Raw genomic sequence first — 18,171 nt, 5'->3', positions numbered from 1 at the left:
TCAAAAGGTTATCAAAGGCATTAGATCAAAAAAAAATTTTAACTATAAAAGCAAATGAAATTGTTCAATTTTCTCTAGAATACTATACAGACAAATCACGTATCTCTCCAGGACTCAGTTTGTTCATCTGTAAAAATGAGATTAAATGAAGTAATCTTCTAGCTCAAAATCCTATTTTTAAAAAGTCTACACATTTCATATTTCCCCCTTCTCCTAAGCACATTAAAGATTTCAAAAAAATTATATATTAAAAATTGTGCTCAAAAGCACAGAAATAAAACTACTACCACAATAGAAGCTACTCTCTAATTTAATTTACGTAGATTTCATCACAAACCTACATAGAAAATATTACTCATTATATATGTATATATGTTTTTAATTATGTAATTTATATGTCACTTATAAACCACATATTTATATTATATATTTTTAAAAGTTTGTCTTTTTTGATGTTCAATGCATGTTAAAAGTATATAATGAGAAGAGTAGAGTTAAAAATAAAAGTAGATCTAAAAATAACAATAAAAGATTAATGTACTTAATAGGCATAAAATAAACATAAGTTCAAACTCCAAATAAAATTTACATTACATAATGGTTATTAAGCAGCAGATCAAAAATAAATTTAATATATTTCTATTTTCATGGTGTTTGATTTTTGTGAAAATCTCCATCTATTGGCAAGTTCTAGGCAGGCATGCCACAGGGGAAAAGCTTATGTTTTCTTATCTTAGAAATAAAGAAAACAATGAGACAGATTATTAGAAAGGCAATATAAAAAAGAGGTAGCAACAAGACAAATACTGTAACACAATAACACAAATACTGTAACACAATATCAAATACTGTAACACAATATCAAATACTGTAACACAATAACACAAATACTGTATAACACACAAGACTATAAAACAGTTCAAATTCAAATGATCAAATGAGATAACTGATAAGCACTTAGCACTGGACTTGATAGGTAGTAAATTCTTCCCTTACTTCCCCCCTTCCTTGGTTAAAGGTAAATTACAAATAAATATCAGTGGCTTAAGAACCTGAAGTGGTTCCCATCAGGCTTTGATTTGGTTATCACTTGGAACTGTAACCCAATTTCCACCACAAGCCTGTGGCTCTTCTTTGTCAGGACTCAGAAAGAAAACAATCATCTGTGAGCCAGGGTTCAGCATTAAGCCACCTGCAGGGCGAAGCTGCTCAGGTAGGTCTTTGTGATGATAAGCACAAGATGCTTTTGTTTTTATTACTGAGGAGTAACCTATGTAGCTTTTTTTTTTTAACCATTTGTGTTTTGCCCTAACTTCTCTTATTTTTGTGTTCTTGTCTGATAATCTGATTTTGATTTCTCTATCACTGTCTCTAATTAGCATTGGGTTCCTAACCCTTTACTAGTAACATGACTCATTAGCCTTCCTTCTTCATTCTGTATCTCATTATCATCATACTTTTGCTGCTGGGTGTCTTGCAAGTTCCAAAACATTTTCCCCATATTAATAGGATTCTGCAGTTTAAGTGAGAACTAAAACCTCGAATTCCTGAATTGCTAGAACACGACTCTGAGCACCTTACCTGGTCCAGAGCCTGGGGACCTACAATCCTAAATGGAGAAAATGACATCTTTCCAGGTATATTTCTTAGTTCTGTCACTGTGAAAGTGCCTGAATTTAGGAATATTTCTGCCATCCCTAAGAGAGTATCATCCTTAGATCACAAGCAGCATCTAAAATGTTCATATGACATACGCAAATGTCTCTCCTGAACTCCATTTATATGCAGTGTTTCCCCAATTCCAATATTAGCTCCTTAAAAGGAGGGGCTATCTCTCCTCTCTTTGTAATGTAGTGCCTCACATAGTTCTTGGCATGCATAGTGATGAACAAATTCTTTTCGTTAATTTATTACCCACCTATGTTTCACAGGTATTTGAAACCAACATGTTCAAAGCAGAATTCATTACGTTGTCCCTTAAATCAGTTCTTTTCCTCAAATTTCTATTATGGACAATATTATACTTCCATCTGCCCACATTCATAAATTTGGGGGTCATCCTTGACCTGTCCTTTCTCAATTCCCATATTTATTCAGTTATTAAGTTTTGTAGAAGACTCCAATTATACATATACATATATATGTCTATCCTTTATATCTATTTCTTTTTCTCTAATTATATAAATTCCACCCTACTTGAAGCTTTTATGACTGAATCTCTCCTCCACCACTGTAATAGTTTACTAGTTTGTCATCTTGCTTCTCAACTGACAAAATGAAATTCTTAAAGTACAGATATAATCAGATTACTCCCCTATTCGAAATTCTTCGGAGGTTCCCTTTTCCCTCTAAGATAAAATTTTAAAAATCTGGTAGTAAAAGCCTTTTTTTACATTATAGCTCTCATCTACTTTCTAGTTTTAGTTAATATTGATGAAGTTTAGGGTATGAATAGTGAATGAATTCTCAAGAAAGACTCAAAGTTATAAGGGACATTAGAAGTTTTATATATGCAATTGCAAGGTTATTGCATGTGGACTCATCCTTACTGAGCTAATGAGGAGATATGCTATGTTTATATAGAGAAACAAGGTGTGATGTATGTGTTAAAAGGGATGGGTTAATGTAGTTTAATGGATTATGACAGGATGCTCCAGGATAATAAGCTCATTTGTGGGTAATAATATTCTTTGACAGGCTCTAGCCTCTATTTCCCTGCCCTTGTAGGCAGCAGCGCCAGGTGTCCTATCAAGTTTGCAAGATGTGAGTCCCCAAGATAGTCTTTAAACGTTCAGAGGTCTGGTAGGGAGGGAGGGATGGAGGCAAACATTTTTCAGGGATGTTACAAGACAGGTTTTCTATAACATAATAATTTTCAGGAAACACAACATCACCACAGAAATGCACAAAACTGAACTATTTGCTCTCTGCATAGTATTTCCATGGCACAATATCACTCCCATTGCCATCCAGGTCAGTCAGATGGCTTAGAGGTTGTTCCTTCTCTTTTCTCTCCAATTTTGCACAGTTGGTCCTCAAAGTCTAGAATGGGCTCTCCTCATCTCCAGCTCTAATAAGCTCTAGCTTCCTGGAAAGGTCATTTCTGAACACTCTACACCCAAGAGGTTAGTACTCTTTTCCTCTTGAATTTATACTGTACTACATTGGGTATCCTTTATTTTTACTCTTTTGGTTAAATGCTATCTACACCTCTCTGGATAGCTGGGAAACTGTGAGCTCCAGAGGGTGGAGGCTGTTTAATTTTTCCCATGTAGCCCCAGCAACTAGTATAGGTAAGTGCTAAAGAGTTTAAGGAAGAGCAGCTGGTAGTAGTCAAATAGTAAAAGTGAGGATTCAGAATTGAAATACAGAAGGGATTAATTTGGGCTGATCTGATTTTTGTGGGGCAGAAAAAGAAGGCACAGATATTCAAGAATATCTACTCATATATATTTACTTATCTACATATGACCTATATAACATTTCAGAGGGGAAAAAAGACATAAGCAACAAATAATTGACAATGCATAATCATAAATGGCTTCCTGCTGGGAAGATCAGAAGAGATTTCATGTTAAATAGTGGGATTTTAAAGGATGGACAGGATTTCAAAATGTAGATAATGGGAAGGGGTGCAAGGTAGAGATGGGGTCCATTTTAGATGGAAAGAACAGAATGAATAAAGGCACAAGTGAGGAAAACAAATGGTGATGGTGAGCAGTTAAAGTACAAGGGAAGTATAACAGAGATAAAGCAGAGATGAAGTGTGAAATGGCTGAATGTTAAACTTATGTGGTAATAAGATAGGAGGGGGAAGGGAGGAAAAAGTAGGGAGCTGGTGGTTCAGACAATTTAGGAAAGTTTTTGGAATAGTCCAGGCAAAGATATGGGACTGATTTAGGTTAGTGGCAGACAGATTGGAAAAGGACAGTTGTAAACAACATCATGGGGGAAGAATCAATAAGACCTGATGACAAGATAAAACATTAGCAAAGAAATAACTGAGGGTCCCAAAAGAAGGGAATCAGAAACTAATCAAAGGTCAGTGGCTGAAAAAGGACTTCTAAATTATAGGATCTAGACTGTCAGCCATATTGGAGAAACAGCTGGACACAGTAAAGACAGCATTAAATAGTGACTTCAGAAACAAACAAACAAAATCTCTCTAACAACTACAACCTGTATAACTGTGGGAGCAAGTTATTTTACCTCTCTCTCAGTTCCTCATCTGTAAAATGAGAATAACAGAAGTGCTTAGTTCACAGAACTGTTGGGAAAATATACGCGAATTACTTTGCAAACCTTTAAAACTATACATCAGCTCTTTTTGTGACTACTATCCCTTTCTTTTAAGCCAAAGCACAAGTTAGTCCAACCAAATTAGCACAATTTTCAATAAATATATTTTAAAAGCATAGACTAAATTTTCCTGAGACAAGAAAAAAATTCAATTTCAAATTGAGGACATCAATGGCACCCACCTTACAAGACCCTAGCTGTGATGATCAAACAAGATAATATATGTCAAGTGATTACAAAGCAAAAAGTGTTACAATACAATAGCTATTTTTGTTATTTTCATTATACTTTCAAAATTGTTTTTTGTGGTCAATTTGGAGGCTACCAAAAAACAGACAAAAAAATTGACAGATGGACATGGCAGGTCATGCTCTTGACAGTTTCTAAACATTTCATTTCAAGGAAAATGAAGCAGAATAGAATGGAGAGGATACAAGTAAACAGACTGAAAAGACTTGAAACAAGAAGCTGATGGCACCAAACTCAGATGACTAGTGTTAAGCCATAGGAATCGAGTTCCCACAAAGACATTTGAGAGAGTGGGCTTGAAGAGAGCAATAAATGAAAGCTATAAAAATGCAGCCTGAGATTAAACTGGATCCTCAACCTGTCCCCTCCCCCAACACAACTCTCACCCTCTATAATTAGAGCTCAATCAGCTCGCCTTTTCTCTAACATTAGCCCAAGTGCAATCACAGCAACAAAAGAGAAACCTTAAAGCCTTTCCACTCAGATAATGCACATTTTAAGTAAGTCACCACATTTCCTCTGCATGAAGACTGCCTTCCAGTTCTTCAATTACTTATTGGATATATTTTTAGTCTTCTGATGCTAGAGCAAATTACATTTTTAGTTGGGAAGGGTTTCTCACCACTCTGGGAATATGGTCTATTCTTCCAAGTTTATTTACATTGCCAGTTTCATTTGCAAGGACCTGATCCATTTAGCAGATGAATTTAATGCTTGGCATACTTTTATGAAAAGATTAAGTGCCTAAAATATACCAAGTGCAATTAAAGTGAACAAGAATATACTTTGGGGCGACTAGGTGGCACAGTGGATAGAGCACCAGACCTAGAGTCAGGAGTACCTGAGTTCATATCCGGCCTCAGACAGACAGACAGACACACACACACATACACACACACACACACACACACATATATATCTTTGAAAAAAGTGTAAAATGCCATGTAGAAATAAGGAGTCATTATGACCATACTATGACTACTGTGGCATACTATGACTACATATAGACATATCATAGGGAAGAAGTCTCTTCCACATTTATTAAGCACTTAATATATTCAAAATACCCACATTGGCACTGGAGGAGATACAAAGATTTGATGGCATATTTCTTGCCTTTTTAATGAGTGGGGAGAAGTGGGAGGGAGGGAAATTGGCATTCAAATTTTGTTTTAAATAAATGTGAAAAATGAATACTTTTTTGAAAGGGGTAGGGTAGCCTTCTGTGGGGGGGTAGGGGGGAATAAGATTAGGGGGAAAAATTGTAAAACTCAAAATAAATAAAAATCTTTAAAAAAAAGGGTAGGTAATAATAGCTCACATTTATATGATGCTTCAGAACTTAGAATTCAATACAAACTCTTTAAGTGCTAGGGATACAAGGAATGAAATAAAACAGTCCTTGTCTTTGAATGGCATACATCTACAAACTAGATCTAAAGGTATGCAAAGTAATTTTAAGAGGAAGGCAGCACTAATAATGGTGTCATTAGAAAAGGCCTCATGTGAGCTAACATAGCTAACATTTATAAAATTATTATCTGTGCTAGGCTAAGATTAAAATTATTTTATTTCATTTGATCCTCATTACAATTCAGAGTTGACTGTGAGTCTCTTGGGTCAGTGCTCTATGTCACATTGGACTCTCTCTGCCCTCTGGGAAAGTAAGGTCTTACGGATGCTAATAGGGGTAACAAAGTTCCTACAGCATTCCAGGTATAAAATGTATTTCCCCACCTATGCTTAGAATTTCTAGTTACTGAGACTTTATTGACAAAAAGAAACTTGAGCCAGCTATGGGAGAAAATCAAACTCTGTAGAGATGGGCTGAAATGAAAGTCATGAATATTCTTAACAAGTCTAGGAGGGTATAAGCTTAGACAATGGACCATTAGCCCTTGTACAAAGATGTGTTACTCACAAACTCTAAAATGATGTGATGGTTTCTGTCCTCAGAACATTTCTGCCCACCAGAGGTCACTAACCCTCGCATTATGCCTAATAACCTTCAATAATTCATTATCTTGAAATTGCCTAGAAAGAACATATGAAGAGAGAACATATGTAGGAATGAGAAAGGTGTTTTATATATACATATATATGTGTATAGGTCAACTTGGATAAGAGAAGACCAAGCCTTTTGGATATAGTTAAATAGTATAACTGATGGTAGGCCAAGTAAGAGAATTTTGTTCTCATCTGTCAAGTTTTACCCAATGCTCTGTGGATGGCCATAGATGTCTTCCCTAAATTGAAAGCCAAAGGTCAAATTTTAAAATGTCCCAGTTTCCATGATTACAGTGGATTAGTGCAAATCTTTTCTTAAACTACCTGACAGATCTAGACAGTAATCTCAATAATTTTAGATGTGTTTAGGAAAAGCAAGGTAAGAAAACTGTTCAAGGTAGATGGAGCTGAGTCAATCAATATCCTTTTCCTTATGATGGGAGACAGTATGATGGGTGCAGATAGTAAGATAAGAGGGGAAGAGATTAATTACTAATGAAGAAAACTAGCTAAGAGAGTTGAGACAGCATTTGGTTAACAGGGAACTACACAACAATGGGCAATTTAAAAAAAAACAAATTATCTATAACCATTGTATCTATTAATTCTAGCTATTCATTAATTAATTATTGACACCATCATTTTAGCTCTTTCTTGAGTGTGGGAAAGGTGGCTTCAAAATTGTAGTTAAGGTAGAATGAAAAATTCAGAAGCAAAAATCAGAAAATGGAAAAAAGAGACAAAATTAGGATTGAGGATGACTAGGATGGCAGTAGAAAATACCTGGGATAATATTTTAAGACTCGATAAAGGAAGGCGGTTTTAATGAGAATAGCTGACTTTAGATCTGTTTTGAGGCTTTGGAAAGCCTATTACCTATATTAGCTCAATGGAACCTCATAACAACCTTATGAGGTAGGTTCTCTGGTTACTATTATCATCTTCATTTTATAGATGAAGAAACTGAGGCTCATAAACTTGCTCAAGACAAAAAAATTATTGCATTAAAAGAATCATTTGAACTGCAGTCTTCCTGACTCCAAACCAGTACTCTACTATAACCAGCTGGACTATAACCATTAAAGCCTCAGAGTTAACTGATTATTTAAAGGTGGCAAAATGGTACAATGAAAAGAATATTGGTTGTGGGTTCAGAGAACTTCAGTGTGAATCTTATTCACTATAGAGTGACTAAATTCCCTTGACCATTTTTCTTTTCAGTTTCCTCATCTAGAAAATGAAGAGGCTGGATTATATGACCTCTAAAGTTAGTTCCAGTTATAAATCCAAGATGCTGTAGTTAGATGAAGTACAAAGAGTACAGAACTAGATCCATGCCCTGGAAATGAATCTGTAATTTAAGACAGAATAATAGAATAAAAAAAAAATTAAAACCATATTTGGAGGGACAGGTGTTTCTTTAAAAGATCAGTTTAGTAAATGTTTATTAAGAACCTACTACATATAAAGTATTGTGCTAGGAGATACTGGACATGCAAAAACATTTGACAAGTCCCTACTGTCAAGAAGCTTATGTTTTGGGATTTTCCAAAAGTGGAAAAAGCTTGATTCCTCTGTGACACCTAGAAGAGAGATTGATTTCCAAATATACTGGCAGTCAAAACAAAGTTACTTACTGCCAGTGTGACTTTGGGCAAGTTATGGGCTTTAATTTCGTTGTCTATAAAAGGAGAAGGCTCAACTACAGCTCTGAGGTTCCTTTCAGTACTAAAGGCCAGAAGCCTATGATGTCCTATGAAATAAGTGCCACAATACTGGGAATTCAATATGAGGCTCAACCTCCCCCTCCCCAAACAAACCATTTTGAATTAAATAGATCCTTAGTTGTTTTTAAGTAAAGCTTTCTTATTTTTTCTTCTTCTTCTTAAAACAGATTTTAAAAGAACATTCTCCCTCCCTATCCTTCCTACTCTTCTCTTTCTACCCCTTACCTCCAAGCCATTTTCAATTCCTGGGCATAGTCATAAACAATTAAGAGGGAGAAAATACTATTTCTAGTAATAGGCATTTGAAGTTTAGTTACACATGTATTTTTGTACCTGTTTTAAGAACGTAAAGACAGTAATACATGAAAAGATGTTTAAAGGTTAAAAGGAGACCTCCTGGATAGAAGTGAAACTATTATTCATGTTGGCAACATCAGTTCTTATTTTAAAAGTATAATGTCCAGCTTCTTCTGTAAAACTTGTTTTTGTCTAAGTAAATGTAAAATTCTGTTTGATGTTCATCCCCCCCCCCCCCCCATTTTGGATGAATAGGCAATTTAAAAGTTCAATGGAAACAAAGCAGTGCTATAAAGACTCAATCAGTCCACCACTGCAAAGGGAACTCATGTAGAAAGCAACACACTGCCCCTTTTTGCTCAGTTCTGTTACAAATCATTGTTTAATTCTCCTTGAAAATTCAGAAAAGTTGGACAGAGCTACTGCAGGGGAAAGCTATGAGAAAGTAAAATAGAAGGAGACAGTCTAGATGTGGAAACCCTCAAACCCTAAACTGTATTCAGACCAGTTATTTAAGTCAATGGGTACAGAATGAAAGTAGCAGAAGAATGAAAGGTAGAATATATACTCTTTGAAGGTAGGTAATAGATGCTCCATCACTTGAATTGATACAATTAAATGAAACATAGCAGGTGAACTTGTTTTTGGAAATGTCTTATATCATTGAAAAAATAAAGAGAAAATTCTAACCAGTTAAGAGTTGAAGAGGAACCTGACAGGTTAAATCGGTTGTATATAACTTTAGTAAAAAGCAAACAAATGACAATCTCCAGGCCTGTGTATTTGGTATATTAATTGGTGATGTTCTTAACTAAAATATTTCTCATTTTCCCTATTCTCCTTTCAATATTTTGAAAGCAAAAACATATAGAAGGTGCAGATTATGACTGAGTTAGAGAACAAAGGTAACTCCTGTTTTGGGCTCTTCCAGTCCTTGTGAGAGAGACTAGGTAGGCTATACATCATTCTACACACAGGGGTCACAATTTGACTTGAAGTATGATCAAATCTATGCCATGGTAAGATGCTACATAAAGACTAAAATTTCTGTATTCATAATGAAAATGCCAGGTTATTTTCTGTGGGATGAAATAAGCAAGTAAAATTTATACTACGCTATTTCAACCCATTGAAGGCACTGAATAGAGAAATTCAAATTTTATTATGTTTATTATAAAACAATCGTCTGGGGAGATACCTCAATGGAATCGCTGCAGTGTGACTAAAACCAAAAGAAAAAAAAAACAAAAGCAGGGAATCTGCTTAATATCATAAAGCTAATAAAATGTGTGATTTACTTAATCGTCTGACAGTGAATGAACAGGATCAAAGTAAAAGTTGGCACCTAGGCAGCATCCACATGGCACATTCTTTGTTTCAGGGTTTCAAGTCTGTCAGTTTTGGGGGAGAAAATCTAAGTCCCTTTTATATAATCCTTTTGCATTGGAAGAATATTATTAGTTTTGATTTTCTGAGCTGCCAAGATTTTTTTGTACGAAACCCCAATATTAATATTACAAAGAAGATGCCGAGACTAAAAAAAAAATGCCGTCCAATTGTGATCCCTTCGTACTCCGTAGCAAGAACTAGTTTGTAAGAGGATAAAAGCGCCTTCTTTTCGAATCCTAGCAGCTTCGGCAAAAGGTCCGCGGGCGTGGAGGAGGCCAGGTCGGAATAGAGGGGAATTGGATACTAGGGGGCAAGGCGATGGACACGAGGGGGGCACGGGTGGGTCGAGGGCGTGGAGAAACAATCCGGCGTTTTCCTTCTATAGAATCTCCCTCCGGGGGGTCGCCGCGGGTGGCCGCGACAAATGGGCGTGTGCCCAGGTGCGGCTCTCGCCGGGGCGGGGGCACCCGGGGACAAAGGCCCTCCCGGGGCCGCCCCGGGCCGCGGCCTCCCCCGGGCCCGCGGGCGAGGAGCCGGCGGGAAGGGCGGGCCGCCGCGCCCCTCAGCCCTCCCGGGGGCGCCCGCGCGGACCCCGGGGCCAGGGAAGGGCGGGAGCGCACGCGCCGGCCTCACTCACCTTCCTCTTCTAACTCCAATTTCTCCAGCATGCCGGCTTCGGCGGTTCCTGGCGCTGCTGCCGCCGCAACTGCTGCTGCCGCCGCGGCCGCCGCTACCGCCGCCTGGGGAGGAGGAGGAGGGGGGAGAGAGGACAGGATCAGCATCCAGGCGCGGGCTGCTCGAGTCCCGGGGACCCGCCGCGGCCGCCGGGGGCGCGCGGGGCGGCGGGCAGGGCCGGCGGGGGAGCGCCGCGGCGGGCAGGGCCGGCGGGGGAGGGCCGCGGCCGGGGCTCGGCCTGACAGGGCTCGATTTCTCCGGTCTCAGCCGCCGGGGCCGGGCCGGGGGGGGCGGAGCGCCGGCCTCGGTCCCGCCCCTGGCCCCGCCCCCGGAGGCGGGGCCGGCCCCCCGGCCACACCTCCCCGCCGGGCGCCGCCGCGGGGAACCCCTCCCCCCTCCCGGAGCCGCGGGCCGCTGCTCGCGGAGTCCTCCCCCCGCCCCCGGCTGCTGCCCTCGTCTGCGCCCCCCTCGCCCTCCCCGGGTGGAACGGTCCGTTTTGCTGCAGTGGTCTCGGCCCCCCCGCCCCACGCTCTTGGTATCTACCCTGGGCGGGGGCGGCGGAGGAGAGGGGAGAGGGGAGAGGGGAGAGGGAGGGGCGGGGTGGGGGCAGGGCCGCGGCCCCGCGCCGGCCTCTTCCGTTGGGCCGGTGCTTCCGCAGCCCTTCCTCCTGGGCCGGGCAGGAGGCCGCGAGCGCGGGAGCCGGAGCCCCTCGCGTGTCCCGACTCCCCCCTCTCTTCCCTGTCGCCCGCGGGTGGTACGGTCCGGTAGGTTTGAGCTCCCTTAGCCTCGGCCCGAACCACTCCGAGGGAGGGGGGCGGGAGCTGACAATGACAATGAGGGGGTAGGTAGCCGGGAGGCCCCCGAGGGGGAGGAGAGAGGGGCTGGCGGGGCGATGCTGTCAGAGCCGGGGGACGCCCCAGACTCTTTGCCCGCACCCCGCATTCCCATGCCCATCCACCCTCTCTTCTCCCAGCCCTGCCTCTCCACCGAGCCCCCCGCGAGGAGGCCCGTCGGGACCGGGGCCGGAGCCCCCCGAGGCCCGGCGCATCCGCGGGAAGCCCTGGCCCCGGGCCCTGAGCGCCAGCCCCGTGGGAGCACGCGGACGGGCAGCGAAGCGGGCCGAAAGTTGGGCATTGAGGGCAACTTTCCCCCTTGCCTGCCGGCTGGGAAGTGCCCGGTGTGTGCGGGGCCGTGCCAGCCGAGGGGCGGGCAGCGCCCGGCCCAGCACAGACCAGACAAGATGAACTGCCACAGTCTCCGCGGGAGGGCACCAAGGCCAAGGAAGACCCGGAGAAGCTTCTTTGTACAAGAAGATGGGACCTTAACTGGGACCTGGGACCCACAGAGGCTGGAGAGAGAGAGAGAGAGAGAGAGAGAGAGAGAGAGAGAGAGAGAGACAGAGACAGAGACAGAGACAGAGACAGAGACTGAGCCAGTGTTGGAGGACTCCTAGGGGCAGCTGGCCAGGATGCTGCTGTCACTGCAGGAGCCAGGAGGAAGGGCAGAGTGGACAGGGAGCCGGGCCGGGCTAGGGAGACTTGTAAAAACCAAAGACTAAGGCATTTTCCCTCCTTTTAGAATAGGAGTAGCATTTAAAGAATTACAATAGATGAAATTCTGATACTGTTATCTCTTTAAAGTTTATGTGCATAAAAGGAGAGATGCATTTCAGACCTGTTTTCCTGCCAAGTTGTAAAAGTTCCTCTAGAACAGTAATATTTGACATGCAGGTACAGAAATGAATGAAGGCAGCATCCTGCATACTAAAGGATAGGTTTGCTGTTGCAGTACAACTGAAATACACCTTTAAATGTGTCAGAAAGAATTCCCGGCAGAACTGCAGAGAACCACTGTGAAGGGGAGACCACCATGCTCTAACAGAGGAAACAAGGGAACCTGTCCCATTTATAGTCACTCGCAAGATAAGGCCCTCTGTTTTGAAGAAAAAGATGAAGAATCCTTGTTCAAATGACAATAAGGCTGTGTCTAGGGGAAGGGACCTCCAAGGGCATGCAGACTAACCCCCTCCTTTTTCATAGGAAAAGGTTCAGAGAGGTGATTTGCCTAGGCTGATAAAGGTAATAAGCAGCAGAGCTCAGAGATTCCAGTGTGTCTTTGTAGTAGCTTGTATAGCAAAAGTTTAGTTTTACTAGATTGCAGAGAAATGGTGAGGATATGGTATAAATTTGAGACTAAGGAATGAGTGGAAATGACTAAAAATGATGTAGGTTATTATTATGTCAGGAAATTCTAAGGCATGGAAGCTACATATGTAATGATTTTTGGTGTTAAAAGAGATGGAGAATCTATTCTAACATAGCAAAATGCAATATTAAGAAGTGTGGAAAGGGGTTTGTAAGTTAAGTCAGCAAATTTATTCAAAAATCTTTTTAAAACTATGCATACACAGGGGCGGCTAGGTGGTGCAGTGGAGAGAGCACCAGCCCTGGAATCAGGAGTACCTGAGTTCAAATCCGACCTCAGACACTTAATTATTACCTAGCTGTGTGGCCTTGGGCAAGCCACTTAACCCCATTGCCTTGCAAAAACTAAAAACAAACAAACAAAAAACTATGCACACACAAGAGTACAAGTTCTTTTACTTCTTAAGCTTAAGGAAAAATCTTAAAATAGCTGATGCAAGGAAGTACGATCATCTCTAAATTATTTAGAGACTACTTATCCAGTTGATAGGATATCAAGGTGCCTCTCCTTCCTGCTGCTCTTGGACTGTTTCATTGGCTTAGTTAGACATCCTCCAGATGGTAGAAATGTAAAAAGGAAGGAGGTAAAATCAAGCCAGTTCACAAGGGAAAGATGTATATGCATTATACTCATTATTAGCAAATCTCTTGACATAGGTAGTTCTTTTTTTGGTTTTAGAGAGGTTTTTTTTGTTCCTGAACCCTTCTGGCAATCTAGTAAGGTCTATGGCCTACTCGTAATCATGTTTTTAAATGATTAAAATGCATGCAATTACAAAGGAAGTCAGTCAAAATATAGTTAATAAAAAAATTATTTTAAATACACGGGCCCCAATGAGGTTGAGAACACTTGCTTAAATAAATGCTTATGTTAGTCTGAGTAAGAAACTGAAGCTTAGTAGTTTAAATGAGGTTGGATGAATATCATGTTTCATTTATGCCCCTTTTCCCCATTACTACTAATATTCTAAATGAAACTACCTACTTACCCATAAAGCACTGAGAACTTTGCATAGAGGGACTGTGAGGGCCTTAAGAAATGACTGGCAGCAAACAGTCCTGAGTTTAGTAGCCTGGGGCAGTTACTAACACTTGATTTCTCACTCTGGCATGGATACTAGTGTGAAACTAGGATTCTAGGTCTGTCTTATTTTAATGTACATCTTTCTAGAGAGCCATACCGCAGAAGTAAACAAAGGTGTTGCCATCCTGAGACTATAGAAAAAGATGATTTCCTATGGGAAATCTTTGGTGCAGTCTATAGGTACAGCAGTCTAGCTCCCTACTATAATCAATCAATTTGGAAATTTTTTTTCTCAGACTATCTAAACCTCTTCCTTATCTATGAACTCCTTCATCTTCTTTTCTTTTTTTAGGTTTTTGCAAGGCAAATGGGGTTAAGTGGCTTGCCCAAGGCCACACAGCTAGGTAATTATTAAATGTCTGAGACTGGATTTGAACCCAGGTACTCCTGACTCCAGGACCAGTGCTTTATCCACTGTGCCACCTAGCTGCCCCAGACTCCTTCATTTTTTATAACTTCATTTATCTCCTGCCTCATTTATCATGAGCCTCATCTGAATCTTCTTGTAAGATTATAACTCCAAACTGACTCCAGGAGGAACATCTCCAAAGCATTCAGATTCTATAGCTGATCTTTTCTCTTATAGCTGTAAGGATAAAACATACCTTGATACAAGTAAGAACTCAAGAGTGGTAGGTTAATTTGTAGTATAAACAATCCAAAATCCCACCACTGGATCAGAGAGATAGAGCTAGAAGAGTCCTTAGAAAGTCACCTAAGCTACCCTCATCTTTTTTTTATAAATGATGAAACCTGAGGCTCATACAGCTGAAAGCACTTGCCCCAAGGATCACACCAAGGTCGGTTTTAAAGCCAGATTCCTCTGATGTGCAATTAATTAGTCTTTCCACTGAACCACACTGCCTCTTCTCATCAGCACCCAAAGATCTTGACTTTTACTACTGTGGGAAAAAGTCAGTAATCCTTATTGATGATATTATGGAAAATGCTCCCTTGTCAGATTCCCAAGCCTTGCAAAATCAAAAATGTATTGTGCTAATGAACACTTTTTATCTTCGTTGTAATAATTGGGGAAAATAACATGGCCTTGATTTTGCTTCCTTTCCAATTTAGCATTTTAAATGCCACAAAAAAGGAGCTTTTCTTTTAAAACTTGTTGTAATCTCTTTATAATAGGCAATTATCCTGCAAAGTGGCAGCCTGTTCCTACATCTCAGCAAGTTCCTGAAAAACTGTTTCTAAGGAAGTGACAGGTAAATAAGAAAAAAAGATGGGGAAAATGGATTAAACTAAATGAGTTGTATTTTAGTTGTGTTCCAGTTATCTGATATCTTTAAAAGTTAAAACTTTTACATTATTAAGAACATAATATGATTAGCAAGGAACTGGTGGATATTTACTATTGATGATAAAAGGACAAGACCTCACTAAAGAAGAGTCAAGTCATGACCTTGTCTTTCAAGCTATAGCTCCAAATTCCCTTTCTGGGCTAGAGAAACACTTCAATTTCCTCTAATGAATGACTTCATCTTGTTCTTAGGGTGATACTGTTTGGCTTAAAAAAAAGTTGTAGCTTTCTTGCTAGCAAGATAAATTAAGCTGTGCCCTGTGAGCAACACTTCTACACAGAAACACTGGGGAAAATAACAAATATCAGTCCTGGTTGTTACCCTCAAGGAATTTATAGTCTCAGGGAGACCAAATCTCTGCCCATTAAAGCAACCTACAGATACATTTATAGAGCTGTTTGAGTGGAAATGAATACAGCATGAACTTTGAACTCTATGTGTGTTGACAGTGCCCTGAGTAGAGGCTTGAATAGTCAGCTATAGTCATTTGGAAAATGCTTTCTGGAATAGGTGTAATAAGATGAGTTTGAAGGAAATGAGGGCTCAGTGTAAAGAGGTTTGAGGAGATGGAGAGGGGTGTTTAGAGCAAGCAGATGAACTTGATGAGTGGAAGGAAGTAGTGTAGTTGATGATGGAAAAATGAGGTTCAGAACATGATTTAGATGGTATAAGGTCCAGGAAGTCCAATCAAGGAATCTGCAAATCAATCTTATATGGAGGGAAGTAGGCATCTGGTAGAGGCAAAGATGTTAGGAAAGGTTTTATTGGTTATTCTGACACAGTTGGAGACCTTTGAGAGCTCATTCAACTGGGGTTGTGCTTGTGGAAATATGAGTAAATTTGAAGGATTTTGTCAGAACAAAACAGGTGAGAGATTTGGTAATAGACTCAGTAGAGAAAGTGGAAGAGAAAGAAGAGTTGAAGCTGACTTGTGAACCCTAGGGACCAGGACCTGGATAATTCTGATAATGAGGGAAATTATTCTAGTGTGCCTGTTGGTGGTGATGAGAGAACTCAGTGTGCAATTTCAATGGTCTTGCATTGATGAGGAGAGTTGGAGTCAGGAAGACCCAAGTTCCAGTTCTGCCTCTGATACATATTGTCTAAGTGATTCTGGACTAGTGTTTAATGGAACACCCCCAGGCCATTCTCCAAGACAAACTGTAGAAAACTTTCAGCTCTTTATTAGTGGAGAAAGTTTCTCACTGAGGGTTTTCAGTAATGATGAAATGGCAGTACTGGTTTAAAAAAACAAACAAACCTAAACTTTGGTGGGATATGCCAGAAAGATTAGAGAAATGGAATCCTCTTAATTTAAAGCTGATGGTTGAAATAATGATTTTAGCTCTGAAGACATGGGAAAAAGGAGAGTATAAATCCTTAGTTAACATTAGGCAAGGAAGAAGTGCAGCCAACAAAAGGAGACTAGAACCACCAAGATTGGTATCCTGAGTCAGGGAAAATAAAATGGTTGGCAGACTTTAATATGGCAAAGGCTTTCTGAAGGTGAGAATGAGAATTGAAAAAAAAAAGCCAGAAAAGACCTCAGAGTAGTTTTAGAAGAATGTTATGAAAAAAAGAGCATTAAATAAGCAATGCAAAAGATGGTTCAAATCCTGGCCCTAGAAATTCTCAGATTTGGCAGTACCCTTTGGTAAGAAATATAGAAGGGCTTCCTGTTCATTGCCTGTTGTTCTAAATGACCTTTTAGGATCCTCCACCAAAAATGACCTTGAGCAAGTTACTTCATTTCTCTGGGTTGCCTGTAAAAAAGAAAAGTTGTACCAAATACCCTTTGAGATCCTGAGAACCTATGCTACAAATGTTACATAGAAGTGAAGAAAGCAGTGCTAACCTGCCTTTTTATAAAATCTGTAGAATTTTAGAGCTGAGAAGAGCTTTAAAGAACATCCCAGATGACCACACATTTTTTTAATTGAACCCTGTTAGGGCCAGATCAGGGAATAAAATTATGGTCTCCTGATTCAATATGAGTTGAGTTCTTGCCATTTCTGCTATGTAAATTCTGTCCAGGCTAAACCTTTTACAGACTTAAAAAAAAAAAAAACTTTGCCTCAAAATTACTACTTCTAAAGAATAAAATTACCCCATCTTAAATTAAAAAATTTTCCCTCTAATAAGTTTGATGATCTCAAATGAGAATAATTCAGAAAACTAATAAATGCTTTTGTACATTGCTAATGTACAAATAATTTTTAATTATTATTAGACTTTCAGAACATTTTGGCTAGACTTTATGTAGTGATGCATGACTTTTCAGTATTTCTAACATGAGAATTATTTTGTGGATTTATGTATTTTTCATTAGTCTTGTGGTTTCATTGGTGTTAAAAACTCTTAGGAGAGAAAACTCCCTCTACTAAAGCAGAACTGCAGCTGTTCTTTCATCACCATAGTGCCTTAAAGACGTGCTCAAAGCACTGAGAGATTTGCCCAGGGTTATAGAACCAGTATGTATCAGTGGGAGGATATGAAAGTGGATTTTCCTGACTTGGAGGCCGTCTTTTCATCCACTGCAACATTTTTAAAGAACATTTTCCTATGCTGAATTTCTGAAAATTAACTAAGGAAGAACAGAAGAACTAAATGAAATACTAATGCTTCTGCATTCTATAAAATATTCATCTATTAAAAGACTGTTCTTTTAATAGGGTAGTGATTTCCCAAGTTAACTGGAATGGGATACTAGGGATAGTACTAAGGTATGAATTAAATTTAATTTTAATCTTAAGAACCAATTACTTATGCATATATTAGTTTTTAATATAAATAATACCATGGAGATACTCCTTAAAATACCTAATGGTAGTTTTGGGCAATAGAAACCCTTGTGAAGTTTCCATATTATTTTAAAATGGCAAATGTCTGAACTTAGTCTTTCTATACAAGGATTTCAGGAAAGTGATTTT

At 39.9% G+C, this 18,171-nt stretch overlaps 1 protein-coding gene across 8 annotated transcripts in view; it reads right to left on the bottom strand.

Moving 5' to 3' along the window:
- The window catches only part of PRKAG2 (protein kinase AMP-activated non-catalytic subunit gamma 2), a 443,517-nt gene that overhangs the window by 71,773 nt on the left and 353,573 nt on the right, over positions 1-18,171 (bottom strand). For all 8 annotated transcript variants that reach the window (XM_074193311.1, XM_074193312.1, XM_074193316.1 and 5 more), the window contains one exon: positions 10,606-10,708. In XM_074193311.1, the coding sequence (XP_074049412.1) occupies positions 10,606-10,708 (103 nt within the window). The remainder of the gene's footprint in view (positions 1-10,605; positions 10,709-18,171) is intronic.

Source organism: Macrotis lagotis, chromosome 7 (assembly GCF_037893015.1).
Source record: "Macrotis lagotis isolate mMagLag1 chromosome 7, bilby.v1.9.chrom.fasta, whole genome shotgun sequence".
NCBI lineage: Eukaryota > Metazoa > Chordata > Mammalia > Peramelemorphia > Peramelidae > Macrotis > Macrotis lagotis.
This window is presented reverse-complemented; position numbering and strand designations above follow the sequence as displayed.